The 27,043-nt window shown below is 43.4% G+C and overlaps 1 protein-coding gene across 5 annotated transcripts in view; it reads right to left on the reverse strand.

Moving 5' to 3' along the window:
• KCNQ5 (potassium voltage-gated channel subfamily Q member 5) overlaps window positions 1–27,043 on the reverse strand; it is a 583,703-nt gene that overhangs the window by 65,799 nt on the left and 490,861 nt on the right. For 2 of the 5 annotated variants that reach the window (XM_043439126.1, XM_043439124.1), the window contains 3 exons: window positions 21,554–21,648; window positions 12,180–12,236; window positions 8,293–8,513 (listed from right to left, as the gene is read on the reverse strand). In XM_043439126.1, the coding sequence (XP_043295061.1) occupies window positions 8,293–8,513; window positions 12,180–12,236; window positions 21,554–21,648 (373 nt within the window). Of the gene's footprint in view, window positions 1–8,292; window positions 8,514–12,179; window positions 12,237–17,134; window positions 17,162–21,553; window positions 21,649–27,043 lie in introns of all 5 variants that reach the window. The other 3 variants (XM_043439129.1, XM_043439125.1, XM_043439127.1) reach the window with 2 other exon arrangements.

A 27,043-nucleotide genomic window follows, 5' to 3' on the forward strand; every position in this document is an offset into this window, starting at 1 on the left:
CCCCGTTCATGGCTGTTAGGTCTGGGCAGGTCTTAGGTCCCTCATTCACAAGACAGGGATCACAACATGCCTCCCTCATAGGGGCACTGAGAGAATTAAATGAAATCATGGAAGTCAAGCATTTAGAACAGTGCCGGCCAATAAATGTCACTTTCATCATTATTCTCATATATTGAGATACAATATCGTTTCTAACCCACCTAATGTTTTTATTATATTTTTAAAATGAAAATTGTACATATTTAAAAAGTACACCATGATGATTTGATATACATACACATATAGCTAAAGGAAATTGTGGTATAAATTATGCAGTGGAGTATTATTCATCCTTAAAAAGGAAAGATATCCTGCCACTTGCCACAACATGGATGGACCTGAAGGACATTATGCCACTGAGATAAACCAGACACAGAAAGAAAATAAAAAAAAAACAAAACAAAAACATACAGCTCACACTCATTATATATGCAATCTCAGAAAGTCATATCCAACCTAATTTTTGGGATTATGTGAAGAAGCTTAAATACTATTGACTGGATAATGGAATATTTCTATCTCTTACTATGATTCATATCTTATTGGTCAAAATAAATTTGCTATGGCAACACCACCCTAGTCCCTTATAGTTTTTCTTCCTTTTGCTCTTTCTAAATTTCTGGTTCCGACATTTGCCTGTTACTTTCCACTTCTCATGGATGTGGAATTTAAAATTGTGCCCTTTTAAACTGTAACATGTAAATTTAATCAAAATTATAGCAAATAAAAACAAGATGGAATATTTAATAACCTTTTGTAAGAGTCATTAAATTATAAAAATAATATCATCTGTAGTAAATAGGTACCCAATGCACAACAGGTATATCGGCTCTCCGAGCATACAGTGCAGTGAAGCACATGTGTGCTCAGTCGTGTCTGACTCTTTGCAACCCCAAGGACTATAGCCTGCCAGGCTCCTCTGTCCATGGGATTCTCCAGGCAAGAATACTGGAACAGGTTACCATTTCCTTCTCCAAGGGATCTTCCTGATGCAGGGATTGAACACATGTTTCTTGAGTCTCCTGGATTGCAGATTCTTTACCACTGCAACACCTGAAAAGTCCTCTGTAGTAAAGGATATCAGATTTGGCAGAAATTATTAAAATTTACATGGTTTCCATGGTAGCTCAGCTGGTAAAGAATCTTCCTGCAATGCAGGAGACCTTGGTTCGATTCCTGGGTCGGGAAGATTCCTTGGAGAAGGGATCGGCTACCCACTTCAATATTCTTGAACTTCCCTGGTGGCTCAGATGGTAAAGAATCCACCTGCAATGTGGGAAACCTGGGTTTAACCCCTGGGTTGGGAAGATCCCCTGGAGAAGGGAACAGCTACCCACTCCAGTATTCTGACCTGGAGAATTCCATGGACAGAGGAGCCTGGTGGGATACTGTCCATGTGGTCATGAAGAGATGGATATGATTGAGCGGCTTTCACTTTTTCAACTTCACTTTCATTAAAATTTACAGATTAACCTTAAATTTCTTTTTTATGTTATTTTTCAGTTATTGGACCATTGTTTTTCAAATGTAACTTATTTAATAACTTCAAGACCAGTGTAAGTTTTTATTTTTCTTACTGCTATTTATTGACTTTCCCTGAGCTGTTAGTGGGCACTGAGATGCCTAAAATATGTAAAGGAAAAAAAGAAGTAGAAAAAAAGAGACCCAGAAGTGAATGAGCAAAGAGATCTGAAATATCAGGAGCTGGATGCAGTATTATATATTATTTTCTATGATAAGTGGATTTTAGAAATACTTAAAACCTGAAGAGGCACCATAAATAAAAATGTATAAATTGAAGTCTACATTTATTTGATAGCTATTTCAGTTTTCTTTTTTCCTATAAAGAGAATTTCTCTGTTCCCAAGGTCTAACATTGAGGTGAGTCAGAGGTCATGGTTCCCGGCTACTGGGTACAATAAGGAGTTGGGGGTCACAGTCACTTGTGGGTAAGTGGCCAGCAAAGCTACTTCAATATGACAGCAGTTGGCCTCTGATTACTTGGGGAACTCAGGACCAATTCAGTCAGGCATCAACCAGGGAAAAGCAATTCCCTTCTAACCAAACAGAAATGCACTTATACAAAATGATGCAGAAAGTGGATGGTGGGAGATCTTTCCAATTTGTGATCTGGAGAGAGAAGGACTTCTGTTTCTGTCTGACCTCTGAGGCATTTTTGCAGTAACTTGAAATAGTGTTATGGACAGAGCTGACTCTAGGAATCTTTGAAAAATGCTTTCCCTCTGGCCAAACATGAAAGGGGAATTCATTTTCCATATTCAGAATCTGGATTCTATGACTTTTATATTTAGATGTGTTCAACCAACTGTAAGGACTTCACAGCATGGAGTGGCATGCTTTCTGAAGACATGTAGGAAGGGTGTGGACTCCCTGGGGCATTAAATGTGTTTCCACCATGTAGGAACCTAGGGCAGGAGCTTCCCCCTTCTTCTTTTGCCTTCAATCCTTCCTAGCATCAGAGTCTTTTCCAGTGAGTTGACTCTTTGCATCAGGTGGCCAAAGTATTAGAGTTGTAGCTTCAGCATCAGTCCTTCCAATGAATATTCAGTGTTGATTTCCTTTAGGATTGATTGATTTGATCTCCTTGCAGTCCAGGGGACTCTCAAGAGTCCTCTCCAACACCACAGTTCAAAAGTATCAATTCTTGGGCACTCCGTCTTCTTTATGGCCCAACTTTCCCATCCATACATGACTACTGGAAAAACCATAGCTTTGACTAGATGGACCTTTGTCGGCAAAGTAATGTCTCTGCTTTTGAATACGCTGTCTAGGTTTCTCATAGTTTTCCTTCCAAGGAGCAGGTATCTTTTAATTTCATGGCTAAAGTCACCATCTGCAGTCATTTTGGAGCCCAGGAAAATATAGTCTGTCACTGCTTCCACTTTTCCCCCTTCTATTTGCCATGAAGTGATGGGACTAGATACCATGATCCTAGTTTTTTGAATGTTGAGTTAAGCCAGCCTTCTCACTCTCTGCTTTCAATCTTATCAGAAGGTTCTTTAGTTCCTCTTCACTTTCTGCAATAAGGGTGGTGTCATCTGCATACATTAAGTTATTGATATTTCTCCTGGCAATCTTGATTCCAGTCTATGATTCATCCAGTCCAGCATCTTGCATGATGTGCTTTGCAGAGAAGTTAAATAAGCAGGGTGACAATATACAGCCTTGTCATACGCCTTTCCCAATTTTGAACCAGTCAGTTTTTCCATGTCTGGTTCTAACTGTTGCTTCTGGATCCATATACAAGTTTCTCAGGAGACAGGTAGAGTGATCTGGTATTCCCATCTCTTGAAGTATTTTCCACAGTTTGTTGTGATCCACACTGTCAAAGGCTTTCGCACAGTCAATGAAGAAGAAGTAGATGTTTTTCTGAAATTCCCTTGCTTTCTCTATGACCAATGAATGTTGGCAATTTGATCTCTGGTTCCTCTGCCTTTTCTAGATCCAGCTTGTACATATGGAAGTCTTTGGTTCATGTACTGTTGAAACCTAGCTTGAAGGATTTTTGAGCATAACCTTACTAGCATGCAAAATCAGTGCAACTGTATGGTAGTGTGAACATACTTTGGCACTGGGATGGAAATTCCTTTGCCAGTCCTGTGGTCACTGCTGAGTTTTCCAAATTTGCTGACATATTGAGTGCAACACTTTAACAGCACTATCTTTTAGGATTTCAAATAGCTCAGCTGAAATTTGTCAGCTCCACTAACTTTGCTCACAGTAATGTTTCCTAAGGCCCACTTGACTTCACTTTCCAGGATGTCTGGCTCTAGGTGAGAGACCACACTATCATGGTTATCTGGGTCATTAAGATCCTTTTTGTAGAGTTCTTCTGTGTATTGTTGCCACCTCTTCTTAATCTCTTCTGCTTCTGGTAGGCACTTGCTGTTTCTGTCCTTAACATGCTCATCCTTACACGAAATGTTCCTTTGATCTCTCCAGTTTTCTTGAAGAGATCTCTGGTCTTTCCCATTCTATTGTTTTCCTCTATTTCTTTGCATTGTTCATTTAAGGAGGCCGTCTTATCTCTCCTTAACTATTCTTTGGACTTATGCATTCAGTTGCGTATATCTTTCCCTTTCTCCCTTGCTTTTCACTTCTCTTCTCATCTCAGATATTTGTAAAGCTTCCTCAGATGGCCATTTTGCCTTTTGCATTTCTTTTTCTTTGAGATGGCTTTGATTATTGCCTCCTGTACAATGTTAGGAACCTCTGTCCATAGTTCTTCAGACACTCTGTCTACCAGATCTAATCCCTTGACTCTATTCATCACCCTCACTGTATAATCATAAGTTATTAGACTGAGGTTATACCTGAATAGAATAATGGTTTTCTTCCATTTAGTTCTGAATTTTGCAATAAGGAGCTCTAAGTCACAGTCAGCTCCAGGAGTTGTTTTGCTGCCTGTATAGTTTCTCCATCTTCGGCTACAAAGAATATAATCAGTCTCATTTCTGTATTGACCATTTGGTGATATCCATGTGTGACATCATGCAAAATGCTGGTCTGGATGAAGCACAAGCTGGGGTCAAGATTGCCGGGAGAAATATCAATAACCTCAGAGACACAGATGACACGACCCTTATGGCACAAAGTGAAGAACTAAAGAGCCTCTTGATGAAAGTGAAAGAGGAGAGTGAAAAAGTTGGCTTAAAACTCAACATTCAAAGAACTAAGATCATGGTATCCAGTCCCATCACTTCATGGCAAATGGGGAAACAATGAGAGACTTCATTTTTGGGGGCTCCAAAATCACTGCAGATGGTGACTGCAGTCATGAAATTAAAAGACGCTTGCTCCTTGTAAGGAAAGCTATGTCCAACCTAGACAGCATATTAAAAAGCAGAGACATTACTTTGCCAACAAAGGTCCATCTAGTCAAAGCTGTGATTTTTCCAGTGGTCATGTATGGATGTGAGAGTTGGACTATAAAGAAAGCTGAGCATTGAAGAATTGATGCTTTTGAACTGTGGTGTTGGAGAAGACTCTTGAGAGTCCCTTGGACTGCCAGGAGATCCAACCAGTCCATCCTAAAGGAGATCAGTCCTGGGTGTTCATTGGAAGGACTGACGCTGAAGCTGAAACTCCAATACTTTGGCCACCTGATGAGAAGAACTGACTCATTGGAAAAGAACCTGATGCTGGGAAAGATTGAGGACAGGAGGAGAAGGGGACAACAGAGGATGAGATGGTTGAATGGCATCACCGACTTGATGGACATGAGTTTGAGCAAGCTCTGGGAGTTGGTGATGGATGGGCATGTTGCAGTCCATGGGGTCAAAAAGAGTTGGACATGACTGAGTGACTGAACTGATCTGTCTCTTGTGCTGTTGGAAAAGGGTGTTTGTTATGAACAGTGTGTTCTCTTGACGAAACTTTGCTAGCCTTTGCCCTGCTTCATTTTGCGCTCCAAGGCCAAACTTGCCTGTTACTTCAGGTATGTCTTGACTTCTTACTTTTGCGTTCCAATCCCCTAAGATGAAAAGGGCATCTTTTTTTGGTGTTAGTTATAGAAGGCCTTGTAGGTCTTCATAGACTGGTCACCTTCAGCTTCTTTCACATCAGTGGTTGGGGCACAGACTTGGATTACTAATGCCCACTCCTGTCCATTTTAGTTCACTACTTCCTAAGATGTTGACGTTCACTCTTGCCATCTCCTATTTGACCACATCCAATTTACCTTGATTCATGGACCTAACATTCCAGGTTCCTATACAATACTGTTCTTTACAGCATCAGACTTTACTTTCATCACCAGACACATCCACACCTGAGTGTCGTTTCTGCTTTGGCTCAGCCACTTCATTCTCTCTGGAGCTATTAGTAACTGCCCTCTGCTCTTTTCTAGTAGTGATACCTTCTGACTTGGGACCCTCATCTTCAGGTGTCATATCTTTTTGTGTTTTCATACTGCTTATGGTATTCTCGCTGTAAGAATGCTGGAGTGGTTTTCCATTCCCTCCTTCACTGGACCATATTTTGTCAGAACTCTTCACTATGACCCGTCTGTCTTGAGTGGCCCTGCATGGCAAGACTCATACTTTGATTTATGAAAGCCCTTTGCCGTGACAAGGATGTGACCCATGAAGGGGTCTATTTGTAGTAGGAGCTATCAAATCTCATTAGACAATTCACATCCACACAGGGTGAAGACTAGCACCAGCACCAAGATAGGGGGAACTTTGGGCTAAGGAGAAGGGTTTGGTGCCACCAGCTGGACCAATGTGGGGACAGAACTAATGGAGGATCACCAGTATCCCACCGTGGGGAAGGAAAGAGGCAGCGTCTGAAAGGAGGACCCGATTTTTAAATAGAAAAATCCTCTTCTGCTTTCTTATCACAAAAGCTATACATGCTCATTGTAGAAATAATAGATAATACAGATGAACCAAATAATACATATGAACAAACATAATACAACTATGATGTCACCACTTGGAGGTAACTGTTCATTCACTGTTGTAAATCTCTCCAGAACTTTTACTATAAACACATGAATTTACACACACACACACACACACACACACACACAGCCAAAATGGAATAATTTATTTTTTGTGATCCTTTTTCTATTTCAATAATTTTAGAATTATAGCATCTTTTCTAATGTCTTTTACTTCATTATATTGTATGTATGCTACTTCACTTCTAGGATATGGAATTTCTAGAAATGGAATTAGAAATGGAATTGCAGGGTGGGAGGCGTCCGAGCTCAGGCAGATGTAAAGGCTTTGGTATCTTTTGCCAACTAGCCTTCCAGAAATGTGTGTCCATTTATATTCAGCAAGTCTATTTTGAGTGCTCCATAAGCCTTGTTACTGGTAACTCTCGACTCAGCTGTTCACGGGCTTTCAGCCAGATTCCTAGGGAGGAGAGTGTGGAAACCAGAGGATGCTGAAAAGCTGTGCCGTCAGTGACTCTGGGTACTTGGGGGCTTGGTGTGGGGTGTACAGTCGGAAAGATCCCCTGGAGGAGGGCATGGCAACCCACTCCAGTATTCTTGCCTGGAGAATCCCATGGACAGAGGAGCCTGGTGGGGAGGGGGTCACAAAATGTTGCACGTGACTGAAGCAACTTAGCACACAGGCACAGTGCTGGGGAGAGAGCCCTTCCCATCTCAGCACAGTGGCAGGTGGAGGGGAGCCTGGGCAGGTGGGAGAGGGGTCAAGAGTGCAGTGTAGAAGAGAGCTGCAAGCTCCATCAGGAGCGGCCACATCGGGTCAGCCTCTGGCACTACTTGGAGGGTGTCCAAAGGTGTGCAGAATGGGAGGTGTGTGGAAGGGACTCTGGGGGATCCCCTGAGAGTGGAGGGAGGGCGGCCCCAGGAGCTCCGAATGGGCTGGGAGGGGCCTGGGACCGAGGGAACCTGAGGTCACTGTGATCATGACCCGGGTTGTTAATTTTATCCCACAGGCACTCGGGGCCTGGGAAAATTCAGGTTCTGCCTGGGGGGTGAGCACAGGGGGCTGATGGCCTTTGCAAGCTTTTATGCATTAATGGAAGATGCGATTTGATTTTGGTCCTTTGCCCAGGATAAGCGATCCCAGGGGGCATTCTTAAAAGGAAAGCCAAAATGAAAAAGAAGGTTTTATTTCATAAATGTGGAAATTGTATGGCGCTCAGTAAAATGTGTTGGCAAAGGAAGCTTCTGCCACTTAATATAGTAAATAAAATAGGCTAATTTCTTTTGGGAGAAGAACTCGAATTCCAGTTATCATCAGATAAGAACTTTCAACAAGACTCTCTCTAAGGAAGAGGAGCAGTTGGCCCCTGATGTAGGGAAAAACACTGCTCAGTAGAAAAGGACCAGCGTCTCCACTGGGTCCAGAAAGACTCTGGCCCTTCTTCCTGCGTCTCAGGGGTCCTGAGCCCCTGGCCATCTTGGTGAGCTGGCAGGTTGGATACAATCTGTGCATCAGCGGCGTGGTCCTGTTGACCTGACCCCAACCTACCTGAGAAGTAACGCTATGCTGCAGATACTAGAGAAGAATGAACACCACTGTCTCTGACTTCCTTGCAATGTAGATCCAGTTGCCAAACCTGCCTGCAAAAGTCGACTTCTGCACACTTGCCCAAGGCAGACAATAAACTTCCAAGAAAACAAGCAACAAGCGCACGGTTCTTCCCCTGGGGTTGCTTCCTGCCCCCTCTCCAAGTGGCACCAGGCAGAATCTGCCACTTGGTCCTTGCGTTCGCGTAATACATGGTTATGGAGAGACAGGGGTAACTCACCGTCCACCACTGGCTTGGGCTGCGAGCTCTTCAGGCGCAGGGAGGGCCGGAAGCGCGTGCGGTCGTTGAAGCTCCAGCTCTTCTGCACTTTGGTGGGGCTGCCCTCAGCCGTGATGTCCGTGCTGGGGGACCGCCTGTCCCCCAGCGACGCCTGCCTGCTCTTGACACTCTGGCCCCGAGGGCTGGCCATGCGCACGCGCTCCTTGAAGCTGAGCTTCTGGCTGCGGGCGACAGGGGCGGCGTTAGTGCATTTCAGGCAGCGCCGCCCACCCACCTGCGTCAATGCGCTGATGTGACGGTACACACGGTTGACAGATCGATCACAAATTGCATTACACGGAATGTTTCTAGCAAGTAGGGGCACAGTGATACATTTCCCCTTATTGAAAATTTGAGCTGTCTTTAATCTCTCTGCATTCATCTCCAGTCCATCTCATCCCATGGTTTTGCACACCCTTCCTGGATTCAGCAAAGGCCTGAGATACAGCGGTTTGTGCACGATGACACTGGAAAGACCCTAGAACTGGTTTGATGTTCGCCTTAGAGACAAATTTTAGCTTTAACCTCAACTTTTGAAACTTAAAAAAAAAGCTATTTTTTTTTTTTTTTAAATTTGGGATCATATCTCTTTGTAATTTCTAAAATATTTCTACAGGAAAACAGAGATGACAGTTACACATGCACACAGTCTGCATGCATTTTATATTCCAGGCAAGATTATGACTTCCAGATCCATGCAGTCTCAGAGTGGCTGGCAGTACTGCAGACAATATTAGACATACAACACTTAACACCACATTTATTCTTGCTAGACAAAAACCACACAAGGTAGAACAGCTTCAGCTTATAACGAACCAGATGACGGATTAACAGAATGAGATGTCGTGTTCACTAACACAGACTCCTGCTATTAAACAGGTTATTGATTTGCTGTGGCAGCTCCTGGTGAATTATATTTGTTCACATTCAGTTCTCAGACGCCAGCTTGGCCTAAACTGTGGTTGGTTGATAAAGGAAGTGCTAACAAGGCAGTCTCCAGGCCTTCCTGAGTGTGAGTGGGGTATGAGGTGCCGGGAGGGCAGGCTGGAATCAGAGACCTGGGTTTGGAGGCCTCTCTTCTAACTCAAAGATAAAAATAGCAACTTACGTGAGGGACTTTTATGGGGATCAGATGAACTGTACAAAGTTTTGTGTTCTTGTTCATTTATAAAGTACTATGTTATTCATTAGAAAGTGAGGCTGTGGGGAGAATAGATGGGATATTGGGATTGATATATACACACTACTATATGTAAAACAGATAACTAATAAGGACCTGCTATATAGCATAGGGAACTCTACTCAACACTCTGTAATGGTGTATATGGGAAAATAATCTAAAAAAGAGTGGGTACATATATAACTGATTAGCTTTCCTGCACAGCAGAAACTAACAAATGTTTTAAATCAACCCTACTCCAAAATTAAAAAAAAAAAAAAATAGAGTGCATTTATATTTTTATGGGAAAAAAAAAGTGATTCCCTTATGGAGCGAGAGGCCCAGGGCTCTCAGGCCTCAAGCAGTGGACTGGATGAATCTGAGGCCCACTGTCCAGATGCAGCCTTTGTGGGACATGGAGACAGCATTCTTATGAACAGGGATTCTCTGAGACCACGTGGAGCAGGTTCTTCTGCACTTTCTGCCTTGTCCATTGTTCCCAGCGGCAGCTTGCCAACAGCAAATGTGTTTAGCGGGTCTATGTCTTGTAGCTAACAAGCACAGTAACATTGATTTTTCCATGCCTAGCTGCTTAACAAATGGTGTTTTAAGAAGACACCGTGTTTTCTGTGTGTTTATGTGAAAACACATCGAGCAATGGATTACAGTGGTCAGCAGGTCCTGGTCAGGACCCACATGCTGGCTCTGCGGCTGACAGCTCTGTGCAGAGGGCAGATGCAGGCAGGATTGCTGGGGCGCATGCAGAGGGCAGGCAGGGCAGACGGTTCAGGGCTCATTAACACAGTCCCATCAGGCAGGGCTTTCTCTGCAGTTGACAAACGTGTGATCAAATGATGGATTCATTCAAAAACAGTAACATATAAAACTGCATCTTCTTATGCCCAGGCTACATTCTCCATGTCATCCAAAGCTCACAATGTTTAAACAAATCCTCAGAGGGATGGTGCTCAAAGTGCCCACTCTTTTCAAGCTTTGTTTTTTTTTAATAGTAGAAACTACAAACCTCTTTTCAGTTTCGGCCATCTGTTCCGTTACTTAAATGTACAATGATCTGGTTCAGGAATGCACCTATGCACCTCTATTTAGATTAATGAATGGCTTGTCGACAGAGTTGCCATTACAAGTGGTCTCATTATACTTTAATCCATTACCTTTTCTGGAACTAACAGATGTTAATTACTATAGAAGGTTGGGTTTAGTTAATAGCAAATTATTACTCAAACTTTCAAGATATCTCTCTTTCCTTTGCCAACTGAATGAATAGGAAACTGATAAAAGCATTATAAAACCATTAATATGAAATTTAGTTTTTTAAAAATTTCAATTGCTAAAAATGTTTAAAAAATTAAAATAGGTATCAGCATTAAATCTACCAATGTTACTTATAATAACAAAAACTTCAAAAAATACTCTTATAAAATATTTAAAAATTGTCCCTACAAAAACATTTAATATTGTCTTTAAGAATTAACGGGAAATGGAAATAATATTATTTTCTGAATCTCAGTACTACTTAAGGCATGAGAGTTGATATAAATGAGTTCTGGGTACCCTTTCCCCTTTTGTCCTTCTAAAGTATGTGAATATTTGCCACATCTAATGTTAAAATATTCTCTAGAATTATTTTGAAGTGAACACAACACATTAAACACTAAATTAGAAAAAAAAAGATGTAATGTTTTCACTCTTTCTTCTGACATAATGTCTTCTGACAGTATGACTGTTAAGAATAATATCCTAATCCAGAACTTTTTAGCCAAGCAATACTTTCTTTTCCAAGTCAAAGATCTGTCCTTGTGTTTTCCTACAAAAAGTTTACTTTCATTAATTTTTGTAGTTCATTTCCCATTTGCAAATCAGCAGAGCACCTTGATGAACTTACTATTAAATGGGTTAGGTGACTGCTATTGAAAACACACATTGATTAAAAAATACTCTTCCCTAGTCCAGTGATGTTTTCATTATTTTTCAGCTTTTTTGCGATATCTATGAAGGTGATTTTTGAGAAAGGCTTATGAGACAGTGTTCTTTTAGGAAGGTTGCCAAAGACTATCCCCAAGAAACAACAAGGAGGCCTCTCTTTGGAGAAAGTAACCAAAAGGTGACTGTGGTCATTGATGGTGTGCAGCCCCTGGTCCCTGGCCACAGGCTCTCTTAAGGCAGAAGGCATGTCCGCCCTGCAGGGATTCTTGTGCCCAGATGCTTGTGTTCCTCAAATGGCCAGCGTGCAGTCAGCTCCTGGGGGATCCCTGCCAGGGATTGGGTGGCGTTACAGCATCCCCAAGGTAATCCTCTTGGACTCAGAATGCTGTAGTTACCATTATGCTTAATAAGGGCTTCCGCCCTTCACAGGATAAGCCTCCTGCAAATTCTCGCCCCTGGCACAATTCGGCAGCGCAGCGCAGCCAGCACAACCCAGTACGTGCACCGCTCAGCATCGTCCGCCGCCAGGAGGGGCCGCTCGGACCTGCCTGCTCATCCCCAGGGCGCAGGGGATCCAAGCAGGCAGCAGGCAGCGGGAGGAATACAAGCGGGCTGGAAACCTCATTCAGGAGTCCTCAGAAGAGTGAGTCTGAGCAGGGCTCAGCAGAGGGCGGGGTGACCTGGTCATGCACCTGAGGTTAGTTGGCATTCTCAGATCTCATGTCAGCAGCCGGGATGCTGGTACCTCTGCTTCCATGAGGTGTGTATTCTGAAGAGCTTCTGCTTATGACTACAGACCTGACTAGGAGTGAGGGGGAGACAGCAGCTCGTTACTAGGCGGTCACAACCAGGAAAGGGCCCAGGGGCTTGTGGTCTTGAAAAACAAAGCCATTTGGCTTCCTCGTTGTTCATATGCAAGTACATGGACTATTTAAACACCAAGGACAAACTGTAAATTAATTGTGCTGCTCAAAATGGGTGCCATGTTCTTAATGGTTAAGTAGAAATAATTAGATTTTGAAACAGGCATTCCAAAGGATGGTAGTCTATGTCTTCGCATCTGCTGCATACAAAAATAAGAATATAAATATTTTAGGGTATAGCAACCCTTGTAATAAGTAACAGTGCAACGTGGTATAAATGATTGAGGAATAAAATATTCTATAACTATTAAAATCTTTATAGGAATCAATGAAGTAGATAACATTAATTGCTTTGACATAGGGGCTTCCCTGATAGCTCAGCTGGTAAAGAATCCACCTTGAAATAAAAAAGTTCTTGGTTTGTATGAAACCTGAAGGTGTAAATATAAGGAATCAATTGTCAGAACATGTTCGAAAAGATAAAAGAAAATATTCTAGGTTGCTAGTTTGTTAGAAAAAGAGCATTTTTCTTATATTAACTCTTACAATGTGCTTTTCAAAGACTAAATCCTTTCCTTCGATCAATAAATGCGAACAGAAAAAGAGACTATTTTGAAAAAAAAAAAAAAAAAAACTGTTTTAGCAACAACCTAACCTTTTGCCAGTAAGGACACAAGTTAACTGTGCCGAAAAAAGAAGTCTCATTTCCCTGAGTTTAGTTTAACAACTCATGCAGATCATTCACTGCACACAAAAGAAAGACATATAAATAATGGAAAATAAATGCAGAAGAAATAGAAGCGCACGGTGTTTCCATCCGTGTTGTCGCGTTCTCTCCTGAGAGTCACACTTCTCAGAACCTAATAAAGGCAACCGTGCAGGAACAGTTCGGGCAAAGCACCCTGTGGACTGGAGCACAGGATGTAATGTAATGAGAGTCTCGCTTATGCTTTAACTTTTAAGACATGCATCTTTATAACTGTCTCACAAGCACCTGTGAAAGCAACTTCAGAGAGTCTACTAAGAAGTCTGGAGGGCTCTCTTAATGCCTCATGAACTGCATAAAGGCGGTTTAACTACAAAGCCGGCATACAGTCGCTGATTGTTGATTAAGCAGACAGGGTTAGCAGAGGCAGGGAGATATACGGATAATCCCCAAGCCTCTGATGTATGATCTGTCCTTGCAGCAATAAAACCTTAACAGGTAGGAAGAAGTAAGAGCTTTCTCGTACCATGGTGGTAGCTAACTCATAGCCTAGTCAGCTTGGTGGAGGCGGCAGAGAGGAAGGTGAGGATGCTGGATGCGTTTACAGGGACATTCTGTCCTTGCGAAGTGGCCATTTATACCCAAACAGAGAACTGCCCAGCTTATAAAACGAGTGGGAAAAGTTACTCAGTGGGATGATTAACTAGAATAAAATCAGTAGACACCATTCACCACCACACGTGGGATGAGAACTGTTTCAGTGGGAAGATGGAAAGGAAAAAGTAAACAACTGACCCATGCCCAAGAAGCAGCATTTTTGGCTTCAGAAGAGGAACAGGGCAGGGTCGGCTGAGATGGATGGTGATTCACACCTGACCTGGTACCATGGTCGCTCTTGTTCCGCTAAGCTAGGTTAGCAAGCTCTCCTGGAGGCTGACGTGTTCTATTTTTAAAGAAGCTTTTTGAATCGGTCACCATCTTGAGACTGGGTGCCTTTCCTTAGCCTGAGAGGCTGTGCATGAGTTTTTAGAAACCACAAGCTAACCTCCATGTAGGAAGCCAAAATCTTCTCACAAGAAGGTCCTGAAGCAGGGAACCCAGTTCCTCAGAGGTGTAGATTAGTGTGTAGAGAGAGGCCTGATCTACTGTCCTGGCCCCTCAGTGGGGGCAGTGCTGGCTGCTGGGTAGCCTCTCCTACATCTGGGTCCCTCCCAGGTCTTAGCATTTACAAAGAGGTCCCTCGAGGAAGCATTTAGGAGATTCCAGGCTCTGGAGGATAACAGGGCTGGCTGCAGTGTATCCATGCTCCCTTGTCTGAATCACAGTGGTATAGCTGAAGCCAAAGCGGTGCTATCAGCCGGTCTGAACGTGGGTCCAGCACTCGCCAGCTGTATTCTGGACTCAGAGCTGCTGCTTCTAAGGGAGAATCATCATCAGCATGCACTTCCTTTGTGCACACTTGCTCAAGGGAGGGCAGATTTGTTACTTCCTGGGCTGGTGCTGCTGATGTTACAACAGCCTGTCTGCATGTGCCATGAACACATCACTGCCCTGGGGGTCATAGCGGGGGAATCAAAGGTCACATTAAAGTGGGACTGCAGCTTATTTCCTGCAGATGACTGGAATGTTAAGTTTTCCTTTTCTCTCTTTTTATATTCCTCCTCTTGACCTCTCTTGTCGGTCTCTTCTCTCTCTTCACGTAAAGTACTAGAGGTCAGGGGTATTTTATTATGCCACCCAAGAAGTGTTTATCGAGCACATTCCCTGTCATAGCTTCACACGTGGTGACATGATGTGTGGACTGGCGAACAGGAAACCCCAGTGTGTGCCGGTGAAGTGTGAAGTGAGACGTGTACCACACAGCAACATATGGTGTGTTCACGGTGGTTTTTGCCAAATGTTCAAAGACTGCGGAGAAGCTAGATGTCTCCGTGTGATTCTCTGAGCCAGCAGCGTGGCTCAGTTGAAGTCTGTTTTTTTGCTGCCTAGTCACTAAGTCATGTCCGACTTTTTGTGACCCTATGGACTGTGGCCTGCCTGGCTTCTCTGTCCATGGGGATTCTCTGGGCAAGAATACTGGAGTGGGTTGCCATTTCCTCCTCCAGGGGATCTTCCTGATCCAGGGATCAAACCTACATCTCCTGTGTCTCCTGCATTGCAGATGGATTCTTTACCGCTGAGCCACCAGGGAAGCCCCAAGTACAAGTCTACAGGGGGTAGGTAATCGCTGACAGACTCAGCCCCAACCATGCAGAATAGATCTTAACACTTTAGGTATATGAACATGGTATATGATGTTTAGGTAAACATAGTATAACGTTTTAGGTATATAAATAACACGAGCATCACGGCATTTAGAATGTTTGGTTGTAGTCTGGTCAGTTCATGTTTGGACAGTGGGACTGCAGTCTGTGCCCTCTGCCTTGGTGATTTTCGGAGAAGGGCAGTGTTGCTGTCAGACCAGGGTGGCCCCTCACTCATGGCTGTGCTGAAGCAAAACCGCCACAAGATTTACAAATGTCCCCTCTGGAGAACGAAAGCCAGACAGGCGACCTGATTTTCAGGTCATGCCTGCCAAAGAGGGTCTCTTCCCTGAGGACTTGGAGACGATAGGGTCCTTTTTTTTTCACACTGACTATAAATTGACAGGTTCCTCTTTGAGATAATCTGTAAACCGATGGCCCTCAAGACAAAGAAAACTTCGAATGTCACCCATGAGACCAAAACGGCTCACAGTGACTATGATTTATTTTGTTTGACTTGTCTCGAGTAGAATTTCCACCCAGGAGGAGAGTGGGGTTGCGTGGAGTCTACAAGAAGCAGGACGCGAGGGGCATAGCTGCTCAACCCAACTTATCCAGTGTCTAAAGCCCAGTTCTTCTCTTTGGGCACAAATACTTCTAAAGTGAAGAGCAACTCTTTGAGCCACTAAAACTTTCTGGAAATACCACCTGGAGAGCACCACCGCCTTCTGCTTTTACTCTGTATCAGCTGCGTAAAAGAAGCGTCTCCAGTGCCAGAACCCATGGGGGCTTCCCTACCCTGACAAGTGGGTACATCCAATCACATCTACCTCTCATCATTAGCGAACGTGTCTATGCTGCTGTTTATAATTGTTTTAGGTGTTGATTGAGATAATGCAGAAATGGATGACCCAGAGACTTATCACCTCTAGAGAACTCACAACTTTGATTTCAGGAGTGAATAAATACATCATGATAAATATATAATGATCATTCATATAACAGCACAAAGCTAATGACACAATCCCCAGACCCCTGATGGCTCCCCACTCAGGGGCCAGCCCAGGGCAGGGGGGTGCCTGTGTTTCTTCCTTACTGGGATGGGTGGTCAAGACCAGAAAAGCCTTGCATCCCTCATGGGAAGGAATCCCAGGGTGTGGGACTTCCTGCTGGCTCTCCTCTGTCCCTCCTCACCCCATCTGGGCTGGGATCCATGTGCCTCTCTCCTTCTGGGTTCTGTTCCCAAGCCCAGATCCTTCTTGGCAGTCATGAACCCAGGTTAAAACATGCTCTTTCCTCTGGGTCTAGCTTCCTGCTACTTAATCTGATAAAGCATTTCCTTCTAAGGCACAGAAGAATGATCGTACAGTGAGCTTCATTCGGTGACGTGTTCAGGAGGATTATCTTCTTCCTAACTAAAGGATTAGGGCGCCTGAGTTCTGAATGAGCTGGAGACGTCACATAGAGCGTGTCCTTACCTCCTGAACACACTGTTCCTTCCCACCCCCTGCCCCAAACCACGCAATTTCTCACTCTAAAAGAAGGATCCTGGTGAAGGGAGTGGATCTTATCCTGTTTCATGGGATTTGAATACTCAGTCAGACTCTGGGAAAATAGCAGCAAGGAACAACCAAAGACCATAATTATTATTTTTCCCCAGAATGTCCCATGTTCTGCAGATTGTAAAAAGCATTGAGTGACTTAGGGAAAGACACTCCCAAGAGGGTGGAAAATCAATACAACAGCAACCTTTGCAGGCAGTCTTGTGAAAGGTCACTTTTAATCACCTTGCATTTGTTGATCGATTTTTCTCACATGAGACACATTTAAAACATAGGTGAGGGATCAGATTTACCAACAAACACGTAGCAGAACAGAAATTACAAACCTGCTTGAAGCTTCCCCTTGCTCTTTCCTTCAGGTGCGTGCAGACAGAAGAAAAATGATGATACATGGTGAACACATTTACAGCACTTGATAATGACCAAACTGGGGAATCAAGTACCTTGATTAATCCTTTCTTTTCGAGCAAGAGCCACAGAAGCAAAACACTTCATCATAAATGTACCCAAATTTCTAACTTGTGTTTCTTTGTGACACAGACCCGAGATACTGCCCACATGTGACCGAAAGCTATAGAGTCTTCATTAGCCAAAGTCATCCAGGGTTTAGGAAAAAGTGGTTCTGACCTAATCAGTGTCAGCAGAGGCTGTTCTGGTTACACTGAAGTTGGGGTCCCTGCAGTTCAGGCAGCCTTTGGGGCTATTTAATCTGCTTTAGTTCATGTGTACTATGGTTTTGTATGTTAATAACTTGTTGAGGTAGATTTGTTTTTTGTTTTTGTTTTTTTTTTTAATATGGATTCCTTGCAGGAAATTAAGCATATAGACAACCTAGCTTAGTGTTGGGTGGTCTAATAAACCGTTTTAGCAAATTCGGGTCTACCCAACATGGTGTAGGGTCCCTACTCTTTGTAAATGAGCTGTGTGTCCTTGGGCACATGGTTCACTTTCTTGTGGGTCTCAATTTTCTTATGCCTAAATGGAAGGCCTTGAAGTTGAAAATCTCTAAATTCTAACTCCCTAAGGTGCCACGTGGCCCTGGGGAGCTTGATGATCCACACAGCTTCGTAAACTATCTGACTCATTTCCCCAAATAGCACAGTTACCTGTGCTTCACCCTCCGCATAGCCTTCACTCTCTTTGAGATGAAAATCAAGAAAAGTGTTCCTTCCCTAAATCTTTCTGTCATTAAAACAAAACTTTGCAACTACTAAGACCTCAAAAGTGCATGCGGCAGACCAACCGGATCAGAAAGGAGAGTGTCCAGAAGGTCTGAGAAGCATCTCTGCCCCGTCCCCCTCACAGCTGTTCCATCATCCTTCTCCCTGGGATAACAATGAGAGGTCAAGGCAGCCCATGGTGTCTCTCACTGGGAGGACAAGATCCTGGGCTTCGGTCTTTACTGATAACAAAGTCATTGTTGCTACTCCTGCTGTTGATAATATACTCTCTCCTCTGACCAGCTATTTAAAATCATAGCCCCCAGTGCCCCCCCCCCCCAATTCCTCTCCTACTTTACTTTTCTCTTTAGCTCTTAGCATCATCTACTCTATTATATATTTTGCTTATTTATTTTTGCTGTCTCTTCCCAGTATCTCTTGCATTTAGACTCCCTGAGCTCAGCCTGAGATTCTCCTGGTTTTCCTCCTCCACCATAGCTGCATTCCCTACGCCCAGAGCAGCACTGTGACCCAGCAGGTGCTGTAGGGGAGCAGAATGTGGCACCCCCAAATCTGGCACCCCAACGAGTCTCTGGCATGAGCATAAATTCAGGCTGATTATTATTTTCTTTATTTGTAATTGAAGGATAATGACAGTATTGTATTGGTTTCTGCCATAGATCAGCATGGATCAGCCATAGGGATACATATATCCCCTCCCTCTGGAGCCTCAGGCTGGTTATTTTTTTAAGAAATGGAAGTCTTAGGAAGTTTTTCTTGTTATCTCTCCCTTAATGACCTAAAAGAATTTAGATAAAGGGCCTGTTTCCCCAGAACAGGGCTGTCGCCACAGAGGACGATGGGCCGGGTGTGGTGGGACGCTCGGCAGGGCCTGAAGGTGACAGTGTCTCCATCAGAGTCCTGTCCACGTCCTGTCTTCCCTGCTAGTCCAACCAGCACTCCTTTACCAAGCAGTTTCTTCCCTGTCTCCGGGTGCACTGCCTTCCTCCCAAACCAGACCCAGCATCCTCCTTTGTCTTCAGCTGACAGTGGTGTTTAAGGAGAGGGTTTGGGCACTTTTGTCGAGTCACTCAGTTCTTCTGGGTCCCTCTCATGTGAACATATTGCTAAACTCTTGATTTTCTCCTGTTAATCTGTCTCATGTCAACTTAATTCTTAGACCATCTGGAAGGACCTAGAAAGGCAGAGGGAAATCCCTTCCTCCCTGACTGTGCTCATGTCTGCAGGAACCCACGAATGGGCGAATGAACTTTCCCTTCAGAGATTCTTAACCTGAAACACTCTAGGAAATTCCTGATGTGAGTAAGAAGTTTTGATCTGTTTCTTACTATATCACTCTGCAGTCAGTAAGCCAGTTAGTTACAAATGTAAAATTATCCCTCTAAGTCATTGTAAATTAGCCTCCTCACAAATCTACACATTTGATTAAAGTAGGATTGTTTCTAAAGCAAAGGTTCTGAACTTGTCTTCAGGGAGTTTGTAAATACATTAAAATTGAAGGCAAAATCTTGATTGTTAGGTGTTGAATATTTTCCTTGAGAAAGAGTCCATAATTAACCATCATGTTTTCAATGGTTTAACAAAAAATGACAATAACAGCAAGGATTAAGAACCATGCCGGGACAATAAACTATGAACTGAAGGTAGAGGAGCTTTGCAGTGGCTGTTGTCCTACTGGGCACACCCCTGTCATTCATAAATAAGGCTGAGACCCAGAGGCTCCCAGCGCTCAGGGAGACGAGCGGGAGGGGAGGGTGCTGGTGGCCACAGTGGGCAGGATGAAGGCAGGTATGTGCGCAAATTTCTCCACTCCCACTAAAAACAGGGAAAATACCAGAAAAAAAGAAGTCATGGGAGTAAAACAACAGTTTATGCGCTGCAAGAATTTGACTCATCATTGAATAGTTTTTCCAGGTTTCAGGATGGCTTTGAAACCAAAAAAGGCAGGCAGTGGGAAGCCAAATAATCACACATAATAAAATAATAGCCCACACTCTCCTGTCACTCGAGAGTCTTCTGTTTTTCTTTTTTCTTTTTTTTCCCACTAGCCTACCTCTTACACGTTCCCCAGCAACCTTCCTAGAGATGAGACATACACTTTCTATACAATTCCCGTTTTTGATTCATATATACCCAAGGAACAGATGGCACACCAGTTATATTCCTTTTTTGTTTTAAAATACTAAAACTTTGAAAGAATCTAATACTGAATAAGGGGAATTTCACTGAATTTTGAGATCTGAATGAAAAGTGGATTCTATGCCTGCTGAGACTGTGCCCCCTCCAGCATCCTGGGTCAGTGCATCTCCATCACTGGTGTAGGCACAGGTGTGACCCTGACCTCCCCTGTAGGGTCAGAGGTGACATTGGCCAGCTTTTATCATATACGTATGGATGTGAACCCCAGGCTCAGGGCAGGGCAGGCAAGCATTGTAACAGATCCCATGAGTTAACAACGGTCCCACAGATCTCCTGGGAGACAGTGGCTCCAGGGAACCAGCCGTGAGGGCTTCCCCAGCTGATTCTCCTGCCCTCTGCTAAGAAGAGTTTTCTCGGACCACCACAGTCATCGGCTGCCTCCAATCCCATGAGGCTCCTGGGATTAAGGCTTTAATGGGCTCTGAAAAGACACAACAGATGCTCAAATGCACTCTGAACAATCCGGGGACTGACCACTAGTCCAGCGGGTGACTCACAGCGAGCCCGTCTCTGACTTACCAGCTTTGCTACTTTCACTGAGGATTTCTTTAATTAGATGGTGATTATGGTTTTGTGTGTCAGCTGAACCAGACAGAGTCCAGGCTTCCGGAACTAGGGATTGTTTGGGAATTAAAGATGCTGTGGCAGCCCTCAGTATGTGTAGCATCTTCCCAGCCCCCTCCCTTCCAAACATAGAGGCGTTTCAACTCCCCAACCTGAGCTGAAGCATAGCCAGGTGACCTATTTGGTGGATATCATGTGAATGGAAGTAACATCTCTTTAAATTTTGAACACTAATACCAAATTGCACTGGAGTGCTGCCTTCCCCTCACTGTGCCCACCTCTTCTCGTGTTTTGCTATTGATGTCTGTTTGATCTGCAAGTGAAGCTCAATGCCTGTCCTGTGAGGTGTCCCTCAAGGAGAAATGACCTTGAGGGGCTTAAATGTGCAGACACAATGCTTCCCAAACAGCCTTTTGTTGGTCAGATGATGGGGGGTGTTTTAAGAGTCACTGGTTTTCCAGAACCACAGCACTTACTATAGGAATTCTGGTGGGCTTTATGAAATGAGATGTTAGAAAATAAGCATGAAACAGTACAAGTGAATCTTTATAAAGTTTAGATTCTTTTCATCTTTAAGCCCAATCTGTGGATGGTGAGCCATGATACTGAGTACACTCACTTTCACATCTGAGTTGTTACCAAACAGGTTTGAATCTCAAAAAACAACAGAGAATAAGACAATCCTCGAATCGACACGTGTATGTGTGTGGTTGCGGTTCTGTGTGTGGTTGTGTGCGTGTGGCTTGTTTTACAAACTTAAGGAGACTCAGCTACAGCGCCGACTGTCACAGTGACACCTACTTGGTGGGGCTGCAGGTGTGCAAGGCCTTCAGGTGCGGCTTCCAAGTTGCAACGGAGACAGATTTCTCATCAGCTGCGTAACTACGCCAAACGCACTGCACACGGCACACGTGGGGACATAAGAAAGAAAAACAAAAGAGAGAAGGGGAGAGAATGCAGTGAGGAGGAGATAAGCAAATTCATACAGATGAAGCATCTTTTCCTTGTCATGTTCGGCCCCGATAAACACCTGAGTTGAAGAAAACTCTGGCATTTTCGGCTGTCATACATACTCCATCACATCTGAAGAACTGCTTTTCAAAATAACTCATATCAAAAGTAAAAGCACTGCAAAGCCTAACACAGGAGTTTTGGGACTGGTTAGGGGGAGACATGAGAGGTGACCATGCCTCCTGGGAGCACATACTTCATTAACACTTGGGAGAGAAAGGAAATCCATAGTGCAATTAGTAAATTAATTAGTAAGCTAGCTGGTTAACTGATGACCACCAGGGCTTGTTAGTGATATACTGAAATCCCTTGAGGTTGAACCACACAGTACTTCTAGTGCTAACAATGAAGGCACTGTTAAACAAGGTGGGACAATGTATTCTCCGGAATATGACCAGAAAGCACATAGGATTTAACGTTGGCATCTAAGAACACGCTCATAGCTCTTTGACGTTAAAACACAGGCTTGGTCTACTTCTCATAATTACACCCCATACATGTGATACAAAGTATTTTCATGTAACTCTCACAAATTGGAGTCTGCGTTAAGACCCTTATTTTGTAAATGAGAAAATAAAGGCTCAGATAAATTAAGAAGTTAACACAAGGTTGGCAGAGGTGAGATGTCATCTCAGGTTGCCTGGCTCTTGTTCTTAGCATCTCTCCCTGGTCCTTGCTGCCTGCTTGGTGACTGCTGTTGGAAGCTTCCCTCTGAACTGTCTATCAGAGAGGTCGCCTGAACTTACTTTCCACAGAGATTTTGGTGAATTTCTTCCTTTGCCATAAGTCTGCAAACATCTCTAGGGACCAAGTGTTTACTCTACTCTCCAGAGAGGAAATTTTTTTAAGTCATAAATCAAAACATTCTATTTTGTGTGGCAAATTCGTATAAACAGGTCACAATCCTTCTGTCTGACCCTCATTCATGATTTTGAAACCTACAATGAAGAAACCAGTGATCTAATAATATTCCTTTCCATGAGATGATCATTGAATAAATGTGTGCAGAAAAAAAGACTTAAAGTTGATATAACTAATTTGGAAAACTTTGGCCATATTTATTAAAGCTGAAGTATAAATACCTTATAGTACAGCTACTCACTCTTACATCTATATTTAACAGAAATGCTTATAAGTTCATCAAAAGAGGTACACTATAATGTTGAAAATGGCACTATTTATTTTTAACCTTAATATTAATTTTCCTGTTTATTTATTTATTGAAGTAAATGGCAAATAGATGGGGAAACAATGGAAACAGTGGCTGACTATTTTTTTGGGCTCTAAAATCACTGCAGATGGTGACTGCAGTCATGAAATTAAAAGATGCTTAACTCCTTGGAAGGAAAGTTATGACCAACCTAGATAGCATATTAAAAAGCAGAGACATTACTTTGTCAACAAAGGTCTGTCAAGTCAAGGCTATGGTTTTTCCAGTAGTCATGTATGGATGTGAGATTTGGACTATAAAGAAAGCCGAGTGCAGAAGAATTAATGCTTTTGAACTGTGGTGTTGGAGAAGACTCTTGAGAGTCCCTTGGACTGCAAGGAGATCAAACCAGTCCATCCTAAAGGAGATCAGTCCTGGGTGTTCATTGGAAGGACTGATGCTGAAGCTGAAACTCCACTACTTTGGCCACCTCATGCGAAGAGTTGACTCCTTGGAAAAGACCCTGATGCTGGGAGGGATTGGGGGCAGGAGGAGAAGGGCACGACAGAGGATGAGGTGGCTGGATGGCATCACCGACTCAATGGACATGAGTTTGAGTAAACTCCGGGAGTTGGTGATGGACAGGGAGGCCTGGCATGCTGCGATTCATGGGGTCGCAAAGAGTCAGACACGACCGAGCCACCAAACCGAACTGAAGTTGGTGCACAATATACAGGTATACAATATAGTGATTCACAATTTTTAAAGGTTGATATTTCATTTATAGTTATAACATATTGGCTTGGAGTTCCCTGGTGGCACAGTGGATAGGAATCTGCCTGCTGATGCAGAGGACACAGGTTAGATCCCTGGTCCAGGAAGATTCCATGGAGCAACTAAGCCATGTGCCGCAGCTTCTGAGCCTGTACTTTAGAATCCGTGAGCTATAACTACAGAGACTTTGTGCTGCAACTACTGAAGCCCGGATGGCCAGAGCCTGTGCTCTGCAACAAGAGAAGCCCCCGGCAATGAGAAGCCACACGCCACAGCAAGGAGTATCCCCTGCTCACTGAAACTGTACAAAGTTGGCGCAAAGCAAGGAGGACCCAGCGAAGCCAAAGTGAATGAGTAAACAAATAAATAAAATTATAAAAAAATAAACTATTGGCTGTATTCCCATGTTACACAACGCAGCCTTGTAGCCTATTTATTTTATACATAATAGTTTGTACCTCTTAATCCCCTATCCTTATCTTGCCCCTCCCCTCTCCACTGGTAGCCACTATTAATATGCTGTTCTCTCTACCTGTGAGTCTAACCAGCTCTAGCCCTTTTAAAAAAATTGAAGTAGAGTTGATTTACACCGTTGTGTTAGGTATCACAAAGTAATTCTGTTATACACTTATCTAGTTATTTTCAGGTTCTTTTCCCATACAGGTTATTACAGAGTATTGTGTGTAGTTTCTTGTGCTATACAGTAGGTGTTTATTCATCTATTTTATATATAGTATTGTGCATATGTTAATCCTTTCCCCTTTGGTAATCATAGATTTGTTTTCTATGTCTAAACAGTGTATGTGCATGCTAAGTCACTTTAGTCATGTCCAGCTCTTTGTGACTCTATGGACTGCAGCAGACTAGGCTCCTCTGTCCACAGGATTCTCCAGGCAACAATATTGGAGTTGCCATGCCTTTCTCCAGGGGATCTTCTGGACCCAGGGATAGAACCCGCGTCTCTTATCTCTCCTGCATTGTCAGGTGGGTTGTTTACCACTAGCACCACCTGGGAAGCCTTCCTAATAAACCAAAGTCAGGAATGTTTAAGCAGCTGCCAGGACGAGGAGCAGGCGGGCTGTGGTATGCTAACACAGTGGGGCATCACACAGGAGCCGTCCACTATAACTATGCCCGACAATGTGGATGAACTTTGCATGACCACTGTTGAGAGAGACAAGACACAGAAGAGGACACATTGCGTGATTCTCCTTCCCACAGCACAAAGCAGGGGAGCTGGTCCTTGCTGTTGGCAGGCAGGGCAGAGCTCCCCTGGGGGGGGGGCCCTGGGCCCCTGGGGTGCTGGCCTGGGCTGCTCTTCCGCCGGTTGCTGGAGGCATGCAGTGCAGTTTTCTAGGAGCTGTGCTGCATCCCTCAAGCACCTTATACTTCAATAAGATGTTCCAGAGTGATATAAAAAAGTGGGGAAATATATAGGAGGACCTGAGGGTTCTTATGTTATTGAGGAAGGCTTAAATAAGTGACGCCGCTTCCTTGCCCAGAGCCTTCCTCACACAGCTCATGTTGATAAAACCTACAAATCTCTCAAGACTTATGCTACGCATCTTGGCATCTTACAGAGAACAAAGCAATTATTATATCATTTTGAAACATTAATTTTGGCAAATACTGTACAAACACAATCTACAAGTGATATTGAGTAATCAGTAAAGACACATGGTTTTATTATCATAGCCGAAGAATTGATGCTTTACAACTGTGATGTTAGAGAAGACTCTTGAGAGTCCCTTGGACTGCAAGGAGACCAAGCTCATCAATCCTCAAGGAAATCAACCCGTGGAAGGACTGATGCTGAAGCTGAAGCTCCAATATTTTGGCCACCTGATATGAAGAGCCAAATCATTGGAAAAGACCCTGATGCTGGAAAAGATTTGAGGCAGGAGGAGAAGGGGGTGACAGAGAATGAGATGGTTGGATGGCATCACCGACTTGATGGACATGAATTTGAGCACATTCTGGGAGCTAGTGAAGGGAAGCCTGGTGTGCTGCAGTCCATGGGGTCACAAAGAGCTGGATACAATTGAGCGAGTGAACAACAGCTTCTACAGTGAAGGCCAGAGGGCCCATCCCCACCCACGTGGCTTTAATAAGACAACTTTCATGGAAGGAGTCGGATGTATGTGAACTCAGATACTTTGGAAGCAGGACTCCTGTAGAAGTAAGAAGTACACAGCAGGTCTGAGCATTATTAGATAAAAGTGAAAAAAAAAAATCTGAAATAACAGCATAACAACAACAACAAAAAAAATGGGACCAAGACATTACCTGCCAATGTTATAAAGAACTAGGCGCAGAAAAGGGCACTCTAAGAAAATTGAACATTTTCTTAACAATGAGATCTGGCTTCTTATTCTTTTTCTATCAAATTTATCTCAACAGCTAAGCTCTATTCCCTCCATTATGCTTCTCCTAAAAATACCTTGTAAATGGGAGAGCAGGGAAGCCAGTGGCCCCTGCCTCAGGGCCGATGCTAGTTAGCAGTCAATGTGGCAGGGAGCGAGTCTATTATTCTCACCCTCCAATACCTCTGTTCTGTCCTCAGCTCTTCCTCAGCTAATCTCTTCTTGAAGCTGAACCCAAGGCCACAGCCATGTGATCCAGGAGTCAGTGCTCCTCTCTTCAAGGCTAAAATGACACCGTCCTTAGCAAGAAATTGCCCTGAGGGACTTAATTTATAAGGCACATACACTCCCAAGGATGAGTCAGCAAGAAGCAAAATGAAAGCCAGGTTCACCACTTACCATGCAACCTGGTGCTCGAGGCAGCCAAACAAGTTCAAACTCTGGCCTCTAATGACAGCACCGTGTCAGTATAATTATGCTTTAGGGAGGATTTAGTAGTCTGTACTGTCTGGAGTATTTTAGCAATGGCACATTTGATTCTTTCTGGAAATCTTAATTTTGGCTGATGATCCAAAGGTATAACTAACATGAAATAAATTTTTCAAGGTACAGAATTTAAGAAGCTGGAGAACAAAAATATTTAGGGTAAACACCAGTCATCTCTTTTTTTCCAATTCACTTCTCACTCATTTTTGTTCTTTAATGGCAAACCCTTCAATTTTTATAGCTTTTGCTTTTAATTTTAAGAATCCTTATTTTAGGGATTGCTCTCGTATCTCTTTGAGGTTTTTAATTTTCTTACCATAGAAGATAATGACATAGCCATGTATACACGTGCCCCTGCTCTCATCCTACTGACAATTTTTAGTTAATTTTGGTTAACTTTCAGTTAACTTTAGTTAAATGTTTCGTTAACACTACCTAAAGCTTGCATTACTTTGACCACATAACTACGGTTCCTAGCTCAGCAATGTGATGTACCATTGACTACTA

The sequence above is a fragment of the Cervus canadensis genome, chromosome 20 (assembly GCF_019320065.1).
Source record: "Cervus canadensis isolate Bull #8, Minnesota chromosome 20, ASM1932006v1, whole genome shotgun sequence".
NCBI lineage: Eukaryota > Metazoa > Chordata > Mammalia > Artiodactyla > Cervidae > Cervus > Cervus canadensis.